Source organism: Acinonyx jubatus, chromosome E3, assembly GCF_027475565.1.
Source record: "Acinonyx jubatus isolate Ajub_Pintada_27869175 chromosome E3, VMU_Ajub_asm_v1.0, whole genome shotgun sequence".
Taxonomy (NCBI): Eukaryota; Metazoa; Chordata; class Mammalia; order Carnivora; family Felidae; genus Acinonyx; species Acinonyx jubatus.
The window spans coordinates 39,731,360-39,752,269 of NC_069398.1; the positions used below are offsets into that span (position 1 = coordinate 39,731,360).

At 46.9% G+C, this 20,910-nt stretch overlaps 1 protein-coding gene across 1 annotated transcript in view; it reads right to left on the reverse strand.

The window, feature by feature from the left end:
- The window catches only part of ADCY9 (adenylate cyclase 9), a 118,158-nt gene that overhangs the window by 23,397 nt on the left and 73,851 nt on the right, over positions 1-20,910 (reverse strand). The window contains exon 3 of the mRNA XM_027043368.2: positions 10,425-10,615. Coding sequence (XP_026899169.2) covers positions 10,425-10,615 — 191 coding nt within the window. The remainder of the gene's footprint in view (positions 1-10,424; positions 10,616-20,910) is intronic.

Sequence of the window (20,910 nt, forward strand, 5' to 3'; positions counted from 1 at the left end):
AGAAAGGGCAGGCTTTGCCTCTCACAGCCAGGGCGTGGAGCTCCCTGTTCAGACTGCGGACCTCAGTCCTCTCCCCTACACACAGGAGTGGGGATGGCTGCTGCAGACGTGTGGGAAGAACTAAGCGAGGAAGATGGCGACTCGTGGCCTTGCTCCCGGCACTCAGTGCATGCTGCACCGACTTACTCTTACTATGGACGTGATCCTGCTTGCCGGCAGCCGCCACCAAGACAGCAACTAACGGCTGCGGGTGGAGAAGACGAATGGCAGCAGGACAGATCTAGTGGGACTCTAGAACAATTTCTAGCATACTAAGCACCGTTAAACACTGGAATACATTATAGAAGACTAGACGTTATTTTAGAAAATTAAAATAAGTATCATTTAGGGGCACCTGGGTGGCTCAGTCGGTTAAGCATCCTACTGAGATCATGATCTCATGGTTCACGTGTTGACAGCACGGAGACTGCTTGTGATTCTCTCTCTCTGCTCTCTCTCTCTCTCTCTCTCTCTCTCTCAGAATAACTAAACTAAACTAAATAAATAAATAAGTATCATTTAGGGTCCAAGGGCAAGGATATGACTTACATCACATCTGAAGTTAGATTTCAGGCCTCTACTATATTAAATAATAAGAAATAAAGATTCTAAAGAGTTGTGTCATCTGGGAATCTGATGCAATGTACAAGTATGAACACTCACATTCATTTGCAAAGTGGCGATATATACACCAAAGCAGCAGGCCTCCGACAGGCCCAGCAGGATTCCCGAGGGTGTCCTGTGGTGGGGCAAGGGTGGGAGTAAGTGGCTCTGGTAGCGGCAGTGGTGGCTGCTCCTTTAGGGCCACACTGGTTTCGCAAAGGCCAACTGGCAGCCTAGGGGGAGAGGGGGGTACAATCCGGTGCAGGGGACGGTCAGAGAGACTCTAAGCTGGGTCATACCCTGAGGGTCTGGGGCTTTCCCCAACCTCTTGAAGACACAATGAAAGAGTAACAGCTACCTCTCTGGCCACTTTTTAAACTTCAAGGCTAGAGAAATAGCATAACAATAGTAGTTCTAGCTAGCTTCTAGAAGTTACTATAGTGATTACTGGTGTGTAACACAGTGATCAGAGGCCGTATCATGGACCAAATCCTGGTTCTAACACGTAATAGGTACGAGACTCCCTGGCCTGTTTCCTCCTTTCTGAAACAGGACTGTGTCTCCCGCTACTGACCTCCCAGAATACAGTTGAGCAGGACGAGGGAGCCCCGTCCTGGCCCCATGGGAGGACTGTGCACGAGCGAGCGGGAGCGCACATGTGCTCACCACACTGGGCTGTGCCTGCAGCGTCAGTGAGCACTCAGCAAATGCTGGTCCTTAACAGTAAAACCTCGGTTTCTAAAGACAGCACATCTGGTCCTTTAATGTCCTTGTCACAGACAGAGCAGCCAACCTCATTATCTCTTGGCATCGTTTGTTCCTGAGTACTTTTCTCTCCTCAAGCACAGAACATGTACTTTAAAAACAGGCCCTGTGCTTCTCAGACATTGCCCATGGCACCCTGGCGTCACACATGAAAGATGTTTTAAGCACTCAGAGCCACAAATATGCAACAGTGGCTATCAAACCTACTGGACACCAGAGGGCACACACCCTCTGTGAAGGAGTCCCTGGATACGCTTCGCAGGCACACACCCTCTCTCTGAAGGGTGACTGCGAAGGGGCTGGAAGAAGCCCATGGAGACCAGGAGTGTCCAGGGGGATTGGCTGATCTCAGGAGCCTGGGACAACTGGGCAACCTAAGTCTACATCTCTGTGACAGAGAGAGGCCACGGGGCCTGTTCCCTCCCGTAATAAAATGTTCTAATACAAAGGTTAGGTCAGGTGGCCGGCCCACAAAATAACCTCCGAGAGCAAAGGTGCAGACATAATGGTCATCATGCTCTAGAGACTGTGCTCTGGGAGGTTCGGGGGCTTGTCAGAGTCACACGTCAAGCAGGAGAGAGCAGGCCCTGTGGTCGGGACTCCCAGTGGCCTGAACAGTGCTCACTAGTCCCTCTGCATCCCCCCAGCAGCTTCGTGCAGGCAGTGTAGGCCCTAGGAGCGGGCGGCAGAACCAGCAGCCCCAGGAACTTGCAGTGCATGGATCCAGAGGATCCTTTCACTGTGCTTTGAAAATGTGGTTCTTTGTCCTTCTATTTCTTCCTCATCTACTTTGCTTTTGGGGGACAATTTTACTGATTAAATCTTTAAAACAAATGAAACAAAAAACCTTAGTGAAGTCTGTGCACTGATGGAGACTTCCTCACAACCGAACACTCCCTTCTGCTGTGTGGTGAGGATCCCCTCTGCGCCAGGGAGCCCCCCCGCAAGCCACAGAAGGTGGGCTTGTCTCCCTCTCCACCACCCACAGATTCTTTAACTATTTTCCAGGTTCGTGTTCATCTGGGTGAAAACATCTCTTAAACTGATTTTTGCGAAGCACACAAGACACCTCTGAGGTGTTTCCCCACCCGTTAAACACCCGGCTCTCCTCCTACGGAGAAGTCCTCACTAGGAAGAGCATTTTGGACTTCAGGGAACTCTCTGGGGTACCTTACCACCTTGGAAGGCAAGGTGTCCAACAGCCCGATACTACGATACGGGATTGAGAATCCCGATGTGCTGAGGGCACAGCAATGCACAAAAACCAGGTCCTTATCCGCACAGTGTCTGGGGTCCCGTGTGCCTGACATGCGGCTGCTCTGAGGACACAAAGCTTCATCAACAGGGGGAGTCAGACTGCAGGTTCGTGGTCGTTGACCACCATAGAGCCGTTCTCTGGCCTCCGTTCCTAACACGGGGAGGACCCAGGAATGACTCTGGCACTGTGATCTCCTGTGCCTCACTCCCCTGAAGTAACCCAAGCAGATGACCACCTCCTGGTTAAGTGGCACTGCTGGCAACTGGCACCAAGGGAAGCTTTACTAAGTCCCCAAACAGAGGGTAGGGTCCCCAAAACAGAGCTGTAGGGGCGAAGGAGTGTGCTGGCTGCTGCCTTGGAAACCCGAGATCCCTTGGAGAACACCCAAGAACACACTCTGCATTTTCCCAGATGATGTCTGCTCCTGCCCCAGCATGGACGTCAGCTTTGGAGCGGAGATTATAACTACCTCTCCAACACACTAGAGCATAAATGCATTTGTTTTAAACCCATTTCAATGTACACATGCTCCATTCTGTTCAGAATACATGTCATAGAGGTAAAAAACAGGTTTTTCTTCAAGGCTCTCTCTCTTCACGACATACATCACTTCCAAGCCAACAGCTGTCCTTTTTCATAACTGTCAAGGAAGGGAGTAGGGAGACCTCTTTTCTGAGAATAGAAGAGGAAACATCAGAAAGGCCTGGCTTCACCCGTTTGGCCTGCTGAGTGTGACTTCAGTGAGCTGTCCTGGGACCCAGAAAGGCAGCGCGTGCTCCCAAACTTGAAACCCAGGCTGAGCGTGGCAGACAGGAATGTGCAACGGGCAACGGTAACGACAGACAGACTTCCTGAGGCCCACGCAGGGCTCTGCATTCTCTGCCCGTAGTCCTCAGAAGCACCGGGAAGCAGACGCTGTGATCAGCTCCCTTCTACACATGAGGCAGAGAAGAGAAAGGACTTGCCCAGAGTTATGCAGTTAGAAAATGACAGAGGGGAGCTGAAGCCCAGGTGGCAGCACCCTGGACCCTATCCGAGCATGTGGCCTCTCTGAGGGAGCAGGAGTAAGTCACCTGCCTTCTCCTATCCTTGGCGGGCCAGTGCAGCATTGTGGAAGCTAGTGGGTTAGCAGAAACATGAACACTTCCAAGTAGATGATTTCTGCAAACAAAATACTAGAGGAAAATAGAAGCAGAAATTGTTACAGAAGAAGTAAGGCAACTTAGAAGCTTTAAGAACAGAAAATGCACAGTCTGAGAGTACGGGAGGCAAAACAACAACAAAATAAAACAAAAACCTGTAAAAATCAGACGTAAGATCTCAAAGTCCATGGAGCACAGAGTCATAGAACCCTGCTCAGATTCCTGGGCCCTAAACGACCACTGGGTTTATTAAGGGAGGCTGATAAGGCAAGCAGATCATTACTGTGCGGTGGAAATATTCCATCAGGAAGTCAAAAGAAGAAAATGTGTGGTTATTTGGGGAAATTTCATTTACGTGCAGTACTTTACTGCCTGATAATACCAGTTAAATGACGCTGGACACATCTTCCAGTTCAATTCACATGTGATATATCACAGAAATACAGTCAACACGGTATATTTATATTACATAGTATGATTAGAATAGCACAACTACAGTAAAAAGTTAGTACACATACATTAGACGTTTACATCGTGAGACAACAGACTTATGCAGAGTGGGAAAGAGTCCAGAGAGCTGCAGGCCACGTGTCGTCCCCAACCATCCCCACCACGTGTCAGTCCCCGCTTCCGCAGACGTCTGCACCTCACAGCAACCACAGCGCGCTCATCAAGACTAAGTAATTAACACTGCACAGAACTACTAAACTCCGCTACAGGCTCAGATTTCCCAGCTTTCCCCTGAGTGTCCGGTTTCTGTTCCGGGATCCCACGCTGCATTTAGCATCTCCTTGTCTCCTCCAGCCAGTGGCAGGTCCTCTGTCTTTCTTTGGTGACTTGTCACTCCTTCGGTGTCATGGTCAGGTGTCATGTGTTCTGTAGACTGGCCTCAAATCTGCACTTGTCCAGTGTGATCTCACAAGTCGGCCAAGGTTTAGGAGTTGGGAGAAGAACCCCACAGAGGTGACGTGCCCTTGTCAATACATCACACGGCAGGGTGCGGGGGCATGCACGTGACACTGAGAGCCTTATTAATAAACATGCCAGCCTTCATCACCCAGTGAGGCAGGGCCCACCAGGTTTTCCACCGTGGAGTTACTATTCTTCTCCTTGCAATCAATAAATATCGGGGGGTGGGGTGTTTGGAGGCTGTGCAAATATCCTGCTTCTCCTTAAACTTCTACCTACTAATTTCAGAACTCACTGAGGGACCCTGCCTGCAGCAAATACCATGGTGGTGTCCCAGTGATGGCTCTCCCCCTCCCTCAGCTGGAACTCTTCTGTGAGGGTAACTGCCAACCTCCATGGGACAGGCTTCCTCTGACAGAAGGAAAAACACGGGACTGGAAATGGAGATACAACCTGGAGTCTTTTTTTTTTTTTTTAAACTTACTTCATATTCACATTTTGGAATCAGACTATTTATTTTGTAAGAATTTTATTAACATAGAGTTTACATACCATGCAATTTACCCATCTAAAGTGTATATAATTCAGTGAATTTTAGTATATTCACAGAATTGTGCAACCATCACCACTACCAATTAAACCACCAGTTATAATAAATATGTAGTGTCTAAACTACAGACAGATACTACCTTTCCCGTTTCTGTAATGAACTAGAAGGATGGCCACTTCCTCAGACTGAGCCCACGGAGCCTCCTTGTAATAATTTTGAGTAAAAATAACAAGGACATAAAAGAGTGACCATTTATTTAGAGTCATGAAGAAAGTCTCAGTGACGCCACAGAAGGATGGTCCCCGGAGCTAGTGACCTCAAAGGGAAAGTATTGCCCTTTTGATAACAGGACAGATCCTCCATGAATTGCCCCCATGTAGGCAAATCCACACCGTTAGCCTCATTACTGACTGTAAACATGTAGAAACTCCCTGTGTGCGTGCAGCCCCAGGGTTCTGAATAATAGATTAAGGTTAAATTCACAGAGACGGGGCAAGCAGGTGTCTTGCCAACGAGGTCCTTCACAGATGAACCAAGATGCTCTCACAGCTCACACACGCAGTTCACTGGTTAAGACTGATGTGATAAAAAACCATCCACATTTCAGTTTTCGTTTTTTTGCTCTTCGCAGAGACGTCAGACCAGCTATTTTTACTGGCACGTGTAGTCTCAATCCATCCACCATCCACAGCATTCATGGAGAAGGAGCAGTAGACATCTACTGCAGAGCTCAGGTCACACTGCACAGGCCCAGGTGCTCCTGCTCCAATATCACATTTATGACATGGTCACATCCCCTACAGCAAAATCTGAAGAACCTCCCTGGAGTCGGAACACACAGAGAAGGCAAGACCTTCCTGAGAGAGTCAGTGACTCCTTGTGGGCAAATCAGAGATCTGTCTCCTCTTGTCCTTCTTGACCCCCCCCCCCCCCACCGTGGTCAGCGTCCACTTCTCCACATGGAGTGAACAAACACATGTCCGGTAGTAAGTGAGCCTCCAAACCTAGCATTCATGGGCGTGACTTCGGCTACTCTTCACGGCAGCCCTGGGAGCTCGCCATCCACTATTTCACTGTGGACAGAGAAAGTGAGTGACAAGGCTTTGGGAAGGCTCTTTGATTTTAAGTTCTGGCTCTTTCCGTGGTACTAAAGCTCCCTTCCATGACACTGACATTTAGAGTGCTCATCTCCTTCCCTGGCTCCCCTCTTGATTCCTCCTTCCTCTACTCCAAACCTTAGAGCTTTCTTTGCAAGCTCAGGCTCAGACAGCTGGGCGCTGTGGTGCTGGTTGAACCCGTCCCGCAACAGGCTATGGCAGGGCCTTCCTGATGAGAAACCCTCACTGCCCCACTCAAGAAGCCAAGACTTGGGCGTGGGAAGCACTCCCTCTGATCTATGACATCAGGGCCAAACCCTTTATCCTTTGACGTCACTATTTTTTCTTGGTAGGTCATCACAGACGAATTTATGAAACGTTATGTAAAACTACCCCAGCTTTGAACTGGGAGACAACCTGCATGGGACACGCGTCGAGGGGGTAGACAAGAGTACTGTGTTGACATTACCTGCTCCTATTCAGTCCTGCTCAGGCTTCTGAGTGCGGTCCTACTTGTGGCCTAACTCTGCAGAGCTACAGCTCTCTGTGTCTCATTCAAGAATTAAAAACTTGGGGCGCCTGGGTGGCTGTCATTTAAGCGACCGACTTCTTGATTTCAGCTCAGGTCATGATCTCACAGTTTATGAATTTGAGCCCCACGTCAGGCTCTGTGCTGACAGCAAGGAGCCTGTTTAGAATTCTCTCTCTCCCTCCCTTCCTCCCTCCCCCTCTCTCTCTCTCTCTGCCACTTCGCTGCTCATGTGCTCTCTCTCAAATAAATAAACTTTAAAAAAGAATTAAAAACGTAAGCCAAAAAAAATTATAATTATCTACCACATGCCAGAGTGCACACTTGGGAAAAGCATACATTATTTAACACTTGGGGCCCTCCCGCATTCAAAGAGCTCACAGGAAGCTGCCCAAGAAACAAGCAAACGGGTAGGTTACAGCTGAATTGACCTTGGATTTGGAGATGGGGAGACAGCACAGTTAGCCAGAGGGGTCACACACAGGAAGCTGCAGTTCCGTCGCACGGGGCGAGGAAGAGAAGCCCAGAGGGAAGGGACGTGAGGAGCACCACGCGTGACAGGAGCGACGGGAGGATCAAGACACACATGCTCTCACTTGAGGAATATTCACTCAACACCTTTCCCCAGTTTCTTGGTTCCTGCGAGAAACTCCTTCCACTAGACAGTCATTCCTCCGAAAGGTGCTGCTTGAAAAAAGAAGTCTGTGGTCACCAAGGCCTGAGAGCACAGCCTCCGCATCCCTCTCTGGAGGCCCCAACGTCAGCACGCTAGAGGCTCTGAGCAGCCCTGGAGAAGAGAGACGCTTTCTCTTGCACGCAGCCCAGACTGCGCAGGTTTACGTGACCACACAACACTTTTCCGTACTTGATGCCTATTTCCGGCCTGAGAAGCCACTGCTCAAGGGAAGGTACTTTCAAAAGACACAGTGCCTGGCACAGGCCCCTCCAACGAGCCGGGGCTTCCCACAGTGGGTGGGGAGATGCGAGGATGGTCACGCAAACCTACATGAGAGCTGCGCTCACTGGAGGAGGCAGCAGCAGCCACAAAGGGAAGAAGTGCATTCCCCGGGAGAGTCGACGGACCCTGACGAAGGAGGAGGAGGAAGCAGTCAGTGCTTCCAGCTAACTAGAAAAACTGACCGGAGTACAGACCACGTAAGGCAACAAACCAATGGCTCGTGTGAGGTGCTGACAGGTGTTTGGGTTAAACCCGCCCTAAGAACCTATGAGCGGGCAGCCAGTATTTTTTCTGTTGTGCAAAAACTTACTCGAAGGAAGGCCTTACACGTACATTAGAGTGTATATAACCCTTCAAGCAGACCTCAGTTTTCTGTCCTTCCAGCTCAGGACAATAGCTCTAAGGACTCCCTAAGTCACCCAGTGCTTCCTATTTGCAAGGCTTTCACAGAGGCCTGCTCTCACCTGATCCCACAGAAACCGAAGCAGAGGGGCGAGCCTGTGCCCCGCTGCCCTAGATCAGCAAGGCCTGGAGTGGAGACCGCGCCGTCCACCTCTCCACTCCAAGTGCGGGGCGGCCCTAGACTCAGATACCATTACCCTCCCTGCACCATCAACATGTCCCGAAGTTACACGTCAAGATCTTCCCTCCTGAAAGGGGCACAAAGATCTCCCACCACCCCAAATTCCTTTTGTCAGACACAGTTAACTTAATAGATCACAAGATTTTCAGAGAACTTTCAATGATTATTTGGAAAATTTATACACAGCAACAGAATACACTAAATAGTTTTTGTCCAGATTTTAAAAATAAAGACATTTATATCTATAACTATAGCTATATACCTATAACTAGAACAAGAAATGTTCTTTTGGGATAAGAGAAAACCTTTTTAGGGTAATTTAGCAGTGAATCGCTGTCACTAAAATCAGAAGGTATGTGCTACGGATAGAAACACACATACACGTAATCTAACATATCAGGCAAACACAACAAATCATTCATTTTTGGATTTGAGCTCTATTTTTCTATTAAATGCAGTTCAGTCTGAAGCCTGGAGGAAATAATTTCTCTCCAAATAATGAAACTGTACTTGGAAAACGGTGTTTTTAACGTCTTACCCCCCGACAATTCTCCCCTGCTTGTGTGCAGGGACAGCCCGTGAGCCCGGAGCTCCGGGTTCTGACCGCTGCAAGTCACTGCCCCACGCGAAGAGGCTGTCTTCAAAGTGTGCAGGCATTAAGGAAGTATCAGATACCTTAGCTGTCATGCACGTGCCAGAGCATATGGGGAAGAGGCGGTCTAGCACCCTACCCCGTGGGTCCTCAACCAGAGGGGGTTTCACCCTCCTTCACCCCTCAGGAGTCTCAGGGGTTACTGGGCACTGTCTGACATTCTTGGTCACCATAATGGGGGGAGGGGGCGCTCCTGGCACGTGATGGTGAAGGCCACGGATGGTGCTTAATGTCCCACCGGGCACAGGATGGCCCCCACCACGAAGAGTTACCTGGCCCGAAACGTTCCTAGTGCTGAGGGTGGCAAATCCCGCACTAACTTAACAAAGCGCACGATAAAAATGATACCAGAGTGCTGTTAATAAAACTGCGCACAATTACACAAAATAACTGGACGGCAGGGACTATGGATTCTGGCAGAGGGAAAGGACCTGGACGCCCACATTGTGGTCCCCTCTGAGCTAGCTCTCAAAGTGCTGAGTGAATGTGGACAAGCAGGGACACACTGGATTAAAGTCATAACACCAGGCCATTGTCCTGACCTGTTTGAGGACACAACAACACAGTGAAGTGGAACTGTCAGCAGTGCCCCTCTCTCTCTCTCTCCTTCATTTTTTTTTTTATTAAATGGAAACCTCAAATATTCCAACCGTAAAAATAAACCAGAGATACCAGTAGGGAAAATGAAATCAAATGTGGAAGCCGAGGAGCAGCTCATAAACTGGAGTGGTTTCAAATGCCCACGGTCCGTCTGCCATGTTAATCCCGTGGTAGTTTATTATAACAGAAATGGGCACTTCTAGACAGTCGCCAGGAGGTCTCTGTTCCAACAATGAAATATTATAACATTCCTGGCAAGAATGCACTCTTAAAGTGAGCTACGCCACAAGATTCATCCACACCAACAAAGTTAAAATAATCATAAGACATTGGATTTCAAGAGACGTTAGGAGCACTTGAGAAAATGGTGTCTGCAGTAGGATACGAACTAGCTCTACAAGCAAGATGCAAGAAGAATCCCCTTTACTGTCGTTTATCATTAGCTTTCAAAAATCCCAAAAGACAGCGTAGGTCTCAGAAAAAGAAAATAACAACTCAAGTAAGAAGCAAATTGATGCAGCGGAGAAAGAAAATGGAGGTGCATATATGTCAAAAAAGCAAAGGTATTAAAAAAGGCAAAATGCTGGTGACTTCAGACTAAATTTAAAAACTGCAAAAACCAAATTGCAGGGCGTTCCAAGTCGTCTGCCACAGACCCAAAGGCCACTTATCATTTCACATGTGCTACTGCAGAATTAATACAAAGTTTAAGAAGTAGGAAAAAAAAAAAAAAACTAACCTTAAGGTTATCAAAGGTTTTGACAGTCTGCGCCAAGTCACTGACACTCCCTGGCGATGCTGTCCCCTGTCCCCTAGGGCCTGAGGACACCCGTGAGCCGTCAATGACCTCATAGCCAGAAAGCAAGGCCTCTGAACAGCTGCAACGAGACTCCTTCGCTCTCTGACCCGCTATCAGGTATGTCTTCAAACCTATGGATAAAAATTACAATCAGCACAGATGGAAACCACCGTTGGTTGAAATGCAGCTCGATCTTGCTCTCTATGCAGGACATGCTCCTGAAAAGTGGAGAGTAAAGTGAAAATATGAATGTCATATTTTACTACTGATTTCCGTGATCTTTTCAGAGACGTGCTGACTTGGGGAGAATGTTTGCCTCCAAAACACACCATTTTCTTATATCATGTTTTCTTTGAATTTTGGCTGCACATTTTCCCTTGAGGGCTGAAATGAGCATTAAAAACTTCCTCCATGAAAGGGTCACATGACCGCTCTGTGACAGCAGCCGAGCGGAATGACAGTCCACCCTAGACACTTGTTCGGTCAGTCTCTATGTAAGGGTGATCTAGAATACGGACCACTTTACCATGTCAGGATTGCAAAACTGCCACGAAAAACGAGACCATAATGTGCACCAACAGGGGTAACTAAAACCTCCCTTGATTCAGATTATTAAGTACGGGTCTTCTGGTGGATCTAGAACATGGATTCTGTCAACCTGTACTCCGTAAGAATTTAATTCTCTCACAAAACCCTCATTAAAAAAAAAAAGTTAGCTAAATGGACAATTAACTGACATCTTTACAATTCTTGTTACAGGCTGAAATAACAGAAACATACGCCACACCATGAAGTAGCTCTAATGGGCAGGTAGCTCCCTGCTGCGGGTATTCAGAAGAACTATCTGCTGAGAAAATACTAAGGAGCAGCTTTTTCAGACAGAACTCAAGCCATTTCTGAAAATGAAGCAAACCTTATTTAAATGAATCCATTGTTAGTCCTTACTGAAATTTGACAAGACTGCAAATTTGTTAAGGGGAGTGGGAATGTATGTAATTTGTTTAAAAAACATTTATCGTAGGACTAGGGTATGTTGTTCCTAGAGAATAAAATCAAGAACACAATAGGTCCCTGTCCTGGAGAGTTATAAGCTCCAGCAGAAGGTGGTAATGGAAAAGCATCACACAAAGATTTGATCAAGAGGTGAGGTATCTACACTCCGAAATCCAGACAGGTACTTATATTCAGTACATTTTAAAAAATGCTTTAAAATTAATTACCTAATTACTTAAAGAAAGCGGGGGCAACATCTGGCTGGCTTAGTCTGTAGAGCATGTGGCTCTTGATCTCGGGGTTGTGAGTTCAAGCCCCGCAATGAGGGTAGAGATTACTTTAAAAAAGTTAGCTGGGCGGTGCCTGGGTAGCTCAGTTAAGCGTCTGACTTTGGCTCACACGTCAGTGTGAGTCCTGCGTCGGGCTCTGTGCTGCCAGCTCAGAGCCTGGAGCCTGCTTTGGATTTTGTGTCTGGAGCCTGCTTTGGATTCTGTGTCTCCCTTTCACTCTGCCCCTCCCCGCTCGTGCTCTGTCTGTCTCTCTCTCAAAAATAAATAAACATTAAAAAAATAAAAATAAAAATAAAAATAAAAATAATTAGTTGGGGCACCCGGGTGGCTCAGTTGGTTGAGCATCTGACTCTTGATTTTGGCTCACGTCCTGATCCCAGAGTTGTGGAATTGAGCCCTGCACTGGGCTCCCGACCAAGCATGGGGCCTGCTTGAGAGTCTCTCCCTCTGCCCCTCTCCCTGGCTTGCACTCTCTCTTACTCTCTAAAATAAATAAGAAAGTAAGGAAGTACATAAATAAATAAATAAAATACTTTTAAAAAATTAAACAACCTAAAGATCCTGAATCAATTGTCTTTCTTCATTTTATGGTTAGGACACCATTTCATCATTCAGTCAGTTGTCATCTACCTATCTCCTCATAAAAATACTACGTGGTGTTTTCAAGTCACCTGTTCTGAGACTGAGAATTTGACAGGAGCCCTGGAAACACCCAGAGAAATCCCAGTGCACATCCAGGTCACAGGTGGAAATCCAAAGACTGAGATAAGTAACTTCAGCTGCTGACCCCAAAGGAGACCCTAAAATGCTCACTTTTAACTAAGGTCCTAAACTTCTGGATGTTTTTTTTTCTTCAACAAAAACACACAATGTCCAGGATCAATCACATTCATAACGAAATATGTGTATAACCTTTAAATGGAAGCATGAACTTAAGAAGAAAAGAAAGAAAAAGAAAAAGAAAATGAAAAAGAAAAAGAAAAAAATAAAGAGAAAGAAATGGAAGCATCAACTGGAATTTGACAGAGGAGTAAAAGTACATTTGTATGAATTCCTCCGACTGCATCACAGATGACACCGAGCTCACTTGTCATTTTGCCTTGGGAGGGTCAAAAAATGAAATCTCTGGGGTGTCTGGGTGGCTCTGATGGTGAAGCATCACTCTTCATTTTGGCTCAGGTTGTGATCTCACAGTTCATGGGATGAAGCCCCATGTCTGGCTTGGCTCCTCGCTGACAGCACAAAGCCTGCTTGGGATTCTCTCCCTCCCTCCCTCTCTCTCTGTCCCTTCCCTGCTCATACTCTCTCTCTCAAAATAAATAAATAAACTTTAAAACGAAAACAAGGGCACATGGGTGGCTAGTCAATTAAGCGTCCGACTCGGTTTCTGCTCAGGTCATCATCTCAAAGTTTGTAGGTTCAGGCCCTACATTGGGCTCCGTGCTGACAGTTGAGAGCCTGCATGGGACTTCTCTCTCTCCCTCTCTCTCTGCCCTCTCCCACTTGCTCTCTCTCTTTCAAAATAAATGAATAAACAACAACAAAAAAATTAAAACAGAACAAAATAAAAACAAAAACACCACCTCTGTAAGCTAGCCAGAGAAAAGTTCTACTTCTGACCTGTTATGGAGGCTCCATGCTGGAAGAGCTTACAACTCTGTGGAAAGGCCTGTTCCCCGGAACTGCTCTCATGGGCTCTCCCCTGACTGCACGACAGGCAGCGGGGCAGCAGGCGGGGAAGACCCGGGACAGCACGCGGTGTTGCTGCAGAAAGCCACCGGGGCCGGGGTGGAAGGAGGAAGGAGGGGGGAGGAAGGTAGGGTGTGAGGAGCTACCACTGCTCTCGGTTCTTTCAAACCCAGGAAGAGTCCCCGGTAAGGTAACTGCCCACCCCCACCACGCAGCCCCAGACCTGCAAGAGCTAGTAAGGGAGGACTTCCCGGGAGGTGTGACGACTAAGGCAGACACGAGGCTGAGCCAGCCGAACGCAAGAGCAACAGACTCTGCCGCACAGATACACGCATGAAGCTGAAGCCACACTTGCAAGTCGAGGCGTGCCCCTCACCAGGGGACGTGAGCAACACGGCCCAGCCCCGCATCACAAGCTCTGATGCCGCAGGGGGTGCGCATCCCCGAGGCTCGCTGCCGCTCCTCCCGCCTGTGACTACCTAGTCGCTGCTCGTTCATCACTCACCAAGGTGTCCACCATACGCTGTGATAGGTGCGTTCACGCAACAGGCGTGAACACGTCAGCCATGACCCCTACCTGAATGCAGCTGTCACCTGAGCGGGGATCTAGATAGTGGGCACGAGTACAAAGTCCTAGGACAAGGAAGTGAGGGTGCCCTGGGAAGCATAGGAGGGTGGCGCCTTGCAGACCAGGGGGTGGTTAGGGAAGCCTCTGGAGGAAGGGCCCTCCAAGCTCAGGGTTGAAAGATGCAGAGTGAAAGCCAACAGGGCCAGGGCCTGGGGCAGCTGCCATCAGGCCGTGGGTGTTGCTGTAAGGGGTTGTGAACAAGCCCTGCAGAAAGGGAGCCTTCGGCAGGCAGAGCTGAGAGATGGAAATGAATTTAGTATGGCTGGAACAGAGAATACATGTGGGAGAGCGGCCGGGGAGGAGCAGGGGCCCGTGCAGGGCACCACATAGACCAGCTCCGGGAGTCTTCAGGCTGGGGGCCACGAGGCGTGTAGGGGGAGATGGTAACGGGAGCATGAGGCTGAGGAGAGACCAAGGAGCTGTGGAAACGCCAGCCGCAGTGGGGGATAAGGGAGTCAGGGGACACGGCAGTCAGGGAGTAGTGGTGGGGACAGGAACCCACCTTCCCCAAAGCGTAGTGGTGGTAGCAACACTTGTACAACGGGCCACGCAGAGATGGGGGAGCGCGTGCATTCTGCAGAGGGGCCCTCGGGCTCGGGCCTGCCACCGCTCCACCTGGTGACCTGGAGCAAGAGAAGACACCTCATCATAGTGAGGCTGGGAAGAGGACTTGCTCCCTAGGGCTGACGCAAAGACTGAGTCACACGCACGAAGCCTTTACAACAGTGCCTGACACACAGTAAAACAGTAACACCGGCTGCTATTCTCAACGTGCGTGTTTGACATGCTTATCACTGGGAGTCTTCTCCATGTTCTTTCTATGTATAAAAACATTTGAGGAACTGTTAAATCAACAGTTGCTCTTTGTTTCCTACGCAAATTTTTCTTTAGGGAGAGCCCCTGATGACCCACAATGCTGCTAGTGTTTCAAAGATCTGATGTGTGTATGTGTCCACAACAGGCAAAATGGGTAAACCCATTAAGTGTCCATACTTCAATGTGGAAAACCAAATTGAAAGTAAAACTTTTTGCCAAAACTAGAGCGAAACCGTCCCGAAAAAGTAAGGCAGCCTGGTGTGAACTATCCCAGCAACGTATCAGGACTGGACAACTGAGCCCCAGTGTCATCAAAGTCTTTAGTGAAAAGAGTTTATGAGAGAGAAGGATTTAATGAGTAACCACAATACACATGGACTCTGGGGTCCAAGTTCAAAAGAATGGCTCTCTTGGAGCAGAAGGTCAAAATAAGGCAGCTAAATGATTTATTTTGTTAAGTATAAACAGGAGATTAATAAGATTTCTTATATTTCTTCTCGGTAGTTGATTTTAAACCTCACCAGCATTGATGCCTTTTTTCATCAGCGTGGGTTTGCAGAGGGTAGAGAAGGGGGGACATGTTTCCTACCATGCTTCTACCTAGAGGAGGGGCTGGTCTGTGGCTGCGTGCATGGAGACTGATGTGGTTAACGTTCTTAAGCACATCATCAATTCTTTGAGGATGAAAATTGTCACGTGCACAAAATCAGTGCTTAGTTTTGGTGATCGTAGTGTAATTTGAGTGTATGCCAAAATCCACTTTGGAAAAGAAAGACTACTGAGGCCTTCTTTCTTTATCATGGTCTTTTCCTGCGGGGACCTTGCTTTGGAATGAGACAGGCTCCATTACCCAGAATCAAGGACCTGAATGTCAGTTCAGCAGAAAGAGGAGAATGATCAGGAAGGAAAGGATGTTTTGAGACACAACCCTGGGAGTCAGCAGCATAACAAAGGCCTAGGCACCTGCATCACTCATGACTTGAAACAATAAACCTAAGAGAGGCAATCGGTTTGGCCTAGTTCATAAACATTCTAAAAGTTATTCCACTTTGTATTCTATTTTTCTTCATAACTAGGTCTGCAATGGCCGAGTAGCATGAGGATTATTTAAACTAAAATACAGTCAGTCAATAAGGAAAATAAAGATTAAAAGGGTACCTAATCTGTCAAATAACCAGGTTCTATAAAACTATAGATACAATATTTCATAACTGTCTGTTGCTTCTGCTTAAGAAGACCAGAAGTTTTGGTGTGGAAAACAAAACATTTTTCACCCTGTTAACATTAAAACACTCTCGATGGGTCTCTGTCCTTTCTGCTCCTACGTAAAACCACTAATCACAAGGACTGATTCATCCTGGTTCCCACAACACTTGACAATAAATCACAAGTTCCTACGGTGAATGGGTGTTGGTAAAACTTAACCTCTTTTTAAAAAATGAAGTCCCACATAATAAAATGTGAAACAGCCACTCAAGCAGGTGAAAGAAACAAAGGTTGGGCACCATGCCTGTTTAACTTGGTTTTGACTAAAAGTTTAGGCTAACAAAACAAACTTTTGAACACACACACACACACACACACACACACACACGCTCTACATCCTGCTCTGGGAACAAGTGCTTTCTGCACCCAGCTTCCCTCTCTCTACTGGTAATAAGTAAGTATGCTGCCATCTCAGCCAAATGTGATGACCAGGCACTTAGTGACCGTGTTCCCATGTACTGTCTTCTTCACTTTCAAATTTGGCCTTACTAAATGCTATTCCACTATATGCTATGTTGCCGAGTATTAACACTGCAGAGTCCAGTGGTGAAAACTTCAGAGATCCATTCCTCCCACCTCTAAAACACTCTTGAATTACGGTTTCATGCCACAGGCCTTCACAAAGGCTACAGAAGTAAGTTCTTTGAAGGAAAACATTTGACATACCCATAAAGAGCCCACCAGGTACTATCTCATTCACCATGTGCTCAGTTCACTTACCCAACAAACTGACTATTTATTGAGTACTTACTGAGGGTTAGGAACTAGACAGTAGTATTCAAGGGAATGGAGACGGAAAAAAGAACACTCTGGTTTTAGAGACTGAGCGTGGGTTGAAAAGCGTGACTTAAACACTTGACTCCAGTTCCCTCATCTGTAACATGGAAACACTAGGAACACAACAGTAATAGTGTCTCACAGAGCTCTTGTGAGCATTAAATGAGTTGACACACATAAAAAGGGAGAGACAGTGCTCTTCCTTAGAGCATCTTCAGCAGCAACTCAGGAGTAAACTGAGGAAAGGCGGGAAGTGATGTTCACAAAAAATTCAACTGGGGCATGGAAGGATGTCAGTGAGTGTGAGGACAATGAGTAAGTGATTACACACATCTACGAGAAGAGAGAATTACGTGCATTCAGGTCTGTGTGCTGATGGGATGTTCACACGTGACAAAGGCTTTCTAACAGTGAGTTTTAGAAAACTAACCAAAAATATGAAGGTCTATGATAACTATCTTGGAATACTGTAATATAACATAATGTAAATAATCAGAAGAGGCCGTGAAACAAGAGGGCTAAAAGGAAACGTGTCAGGAGCCGAAAGAGAGCAACAGTAGATGGTAATTCACCAGAGGGTAACATGGAGCAACACCAGACATAAGGGAGCATGTCACCTTAAGTCTGAAGCAGGCACAAGAGGAGTCACAGACTCCTCTTTCTTTCCCCCAGAGAACTGAGAAATCACAGTTGATTTCAATAGTTAATAGTTAAACTAATAACTTAAGAGTTGCAGATTTAAGTACAGAACATAGATGATGAAAAAGAGATTCTAGGAACGAAAGACTCAATTTATGATCTGAGGATAGTGGCAGCCAGTACCTGAAAAAGAAAACCAAACAAAAGAATACGTTGAAAATAGAAATAAAGCCATGTGACTGATGCTCAGAGAGAGACGCCAGTCCCCAAAGGCCATGAAGCGTGTGACTCCACTTCTATGAAATGTTCAGAAGAGTTGCATCCATGGAGACGGGAAGCAGATGACTGGTTGCCAGGGGTGGGGGGGGGGGAGGGGGGCACAGGGTTTCCTTCTGGGGTGATAAAAATGTTCTACAGTTAGCAGAGATGGCTGCACAACTCTGCGAATGTACAAAAAACCAGCGAATTGTGTGTGCTGGAGTGGTACGTTGTATGGCGTGTGAATCATACCTCAGGGTAGGTGGTTTGGTTTTTTTTTTAAAGAAAGTTATGTGAATTTCAAGATGCAACCGTTCTGAGATACAGAGAAGAGGTAAGGCCAGTACAGAATACACACACTATCCACGGGAATTCAAGGCAAAGGAGTGGGCGGTGGCAGGTAAAAGAAAAACAGAAAGACTGGGAAGTAGCTAACAGGCCAAAGTTAGGGTAGGAAAACATATATGTAGAAGAAACAGGCTGAATCACCCTGAATAACCAAAAACTCGACATGGCAAGAGCTCAGAAGTCTGGAAGAGATTAAACAAAACAAAACACAAGTGTGACCTTCACGAGCTACCTCCCAGGATCATCAGATTTGCACTCTTGACAGCTGCAGTGTAATCCCAGGGAGCCAGGCGACACCCGGGCCCACTGTCTGCTGTGACTACCGACCTCTGCCTCCACTCCATGCGCGGCACAGAGCCCGCGGCTCGCTCACAGCGACAGAGGGAAGGCTCGGCTCAGCTTCCCTGGCTGCCTGGCTTCCCTGGCTGCCTTCAACACCGTTGTTTGCTTTTCAGCCAGACTAGATTCATTTGCAAAGGCATTTCCTTCGGCCACAGGGTCAGGCTACCCGCAGAGACACTTCCTGTGAGCATCTTCAGCTGGGAAAAGGGCAACATAGCCGGCCTCACCTTACCGCACCTGGAAGGGTCCCACCATGCAAAGAAAAACATGCAATTCTTAAAATTCCTGCTTAGACTTCCCTGGGAGTGGCCACACCTGTGCCTTCATCACCTGTTTCTGCATAGAAATGCTGATCCGGCCTTCCAGCTGGACTCCAAATCCCATCTGCAGTACCACCACATGCTTGCTGTGCATTTCCTCACTTGTCAAGTCAGTTCTCAATTCACATCAAGGTTGAACGTCATCCTCTTTTGAGGAGCGTTTTGCATGCTGGCCGGAACAGGGACCAAAAGAGCTTCCCCAACTACATCTCCTTGTTCCCCAGAGCACATGGCACACTCGCTCAAGCCACGACAACGGAAAAACCCAAAACCCCTATTTTCTGATCAAGAAGCTGTATCTTCTCTGGCATCTCTGATTTCTCTCATTTCATCTCAGCACCGGAGGCAGTCTCCCCTTTCTAGACCTTCCCCAGAAGAGCCAAAGCTGTGCTTGTGAGGTCTGTCTTTAATAATCTTACAAGTGCTGCTGGGTGTGAGGTGAGAAGCCAGAGTGGGGCCACACTGCCACTGGGGAAGCCACAGGCCGGGTGACTAGCTCTCCCAGGCCAGACTCCCGCCACAATCTGTGCCTCCAGAACATCACAACTATGTTGTACACTCCTGAAAAAGCAAAACTGAAAGCAAAACCAAGGCAGTGGGGAGAGAGTGCCCACGTGGGAGAAGAGGACAGGGGACAGGGCACATCGACACACAGAGCTGGGGTGACAATCAACAGCCCCTCGTCCACCAAAGCAGGTGGAGAAGTCTTCAGCAGTCGCCTGTCCTGGACTGGAAAATGGAGGTCTGCTATAGAACCTGAAGGACAGACAGAAGTGCGTTCAGATTCCCTGGGGAAGGAAGGTTCTGGACAGGGTAGCAAGTCGCTCCCTGCCCGGAAGTGCCAGCCCCAAACCACACAGCCAGGTGCTTGGGGAAGGAATACATGAAGAGTAGCAGATAACCCCTCAGGAGAAGAAAGAATTATTCTGAGCAACATTAGACTCAAAACACAGAAACACACACTGAGGACCTCAAGTAAAATGTGGTGGCCACAGTCTCAACTTTGTATTGTCTAACTGAAATGTGCTGAGGGAGTAGAACTTAATTTTTTTATACACACACGCGCGATAAAGAATCACAATGCACACTTTAAGATCTTACAATATTGGTCAATTATACCGCAATGAAGCTGAAAAAATTAATTACAAGAAACACAGAAATATACTAAAATGTTAAGAGGAAAATGGATAATGGGAAATACTCATTTTGTAAATTAGGTATTTTTTGTTATTTATCTTTAAAATAAGTGTGAATATTTGAATTTTTTACAAAATATCTTAGAGAGACATGTAAGGAAAAATAGGCTGAGCATCAGGGTCCCACCAGTTAAGAAATAAAATGTCATCTGCCCTGTTAAGGCTCCCCGTGGACTTTCCTCCACTGCAAACCCTTCTCCCCGACAGAGCACATAACTATTCTGAATCCCAAGTTGCTATGCTGTGTAATGCTAAACAATATGCAGCATTAAAGGGTTTTTTTATTTGAATAAATGACATTTTACAAGTTTTCTTGTGAAAGTTGCTTTTTCTGGCTGAGCATCGTGTTTGAGATTCATCCTTATGGAACTGAATGAATTGCATTCATTTATTTTAGATACCATGAAGTTTCCCACTGAATAAATATACAACAACTTAAAAAAGAAAAACTGAAAGTATTAAATTAACACTACAAACTGTGTTCTGTTAAAAATAAAGAAATACGATAAACAGGGCAAAGATACACTTAACACAAAAATACCACTGATCAACGAATACATCATAAATATAAATGTAATAAAGAAATGGGACTTGTGTGGACAAGTTTAAAAAAAAAAATCAGGGGAAGAGATCAAGGCTGAGAGAAAAGTTGCTGGAAACAAGTCCACAAAATCAAGCTCAGGGTGGCAGGGCCAGGCTCCACAAAATCACACTGAAATGGAAAAAAAAAAAAAAAAGAGAGAGAGAGAGGGAGAAATGAAATAAAAGGAATACAGAGCTCTTCAAACTGCAAGTTAACAAGGCTGAGAGTTAACAACTCCATTGTCCCTGGTCAAGAAAGTCCTCATGACCACTGCAGATCTA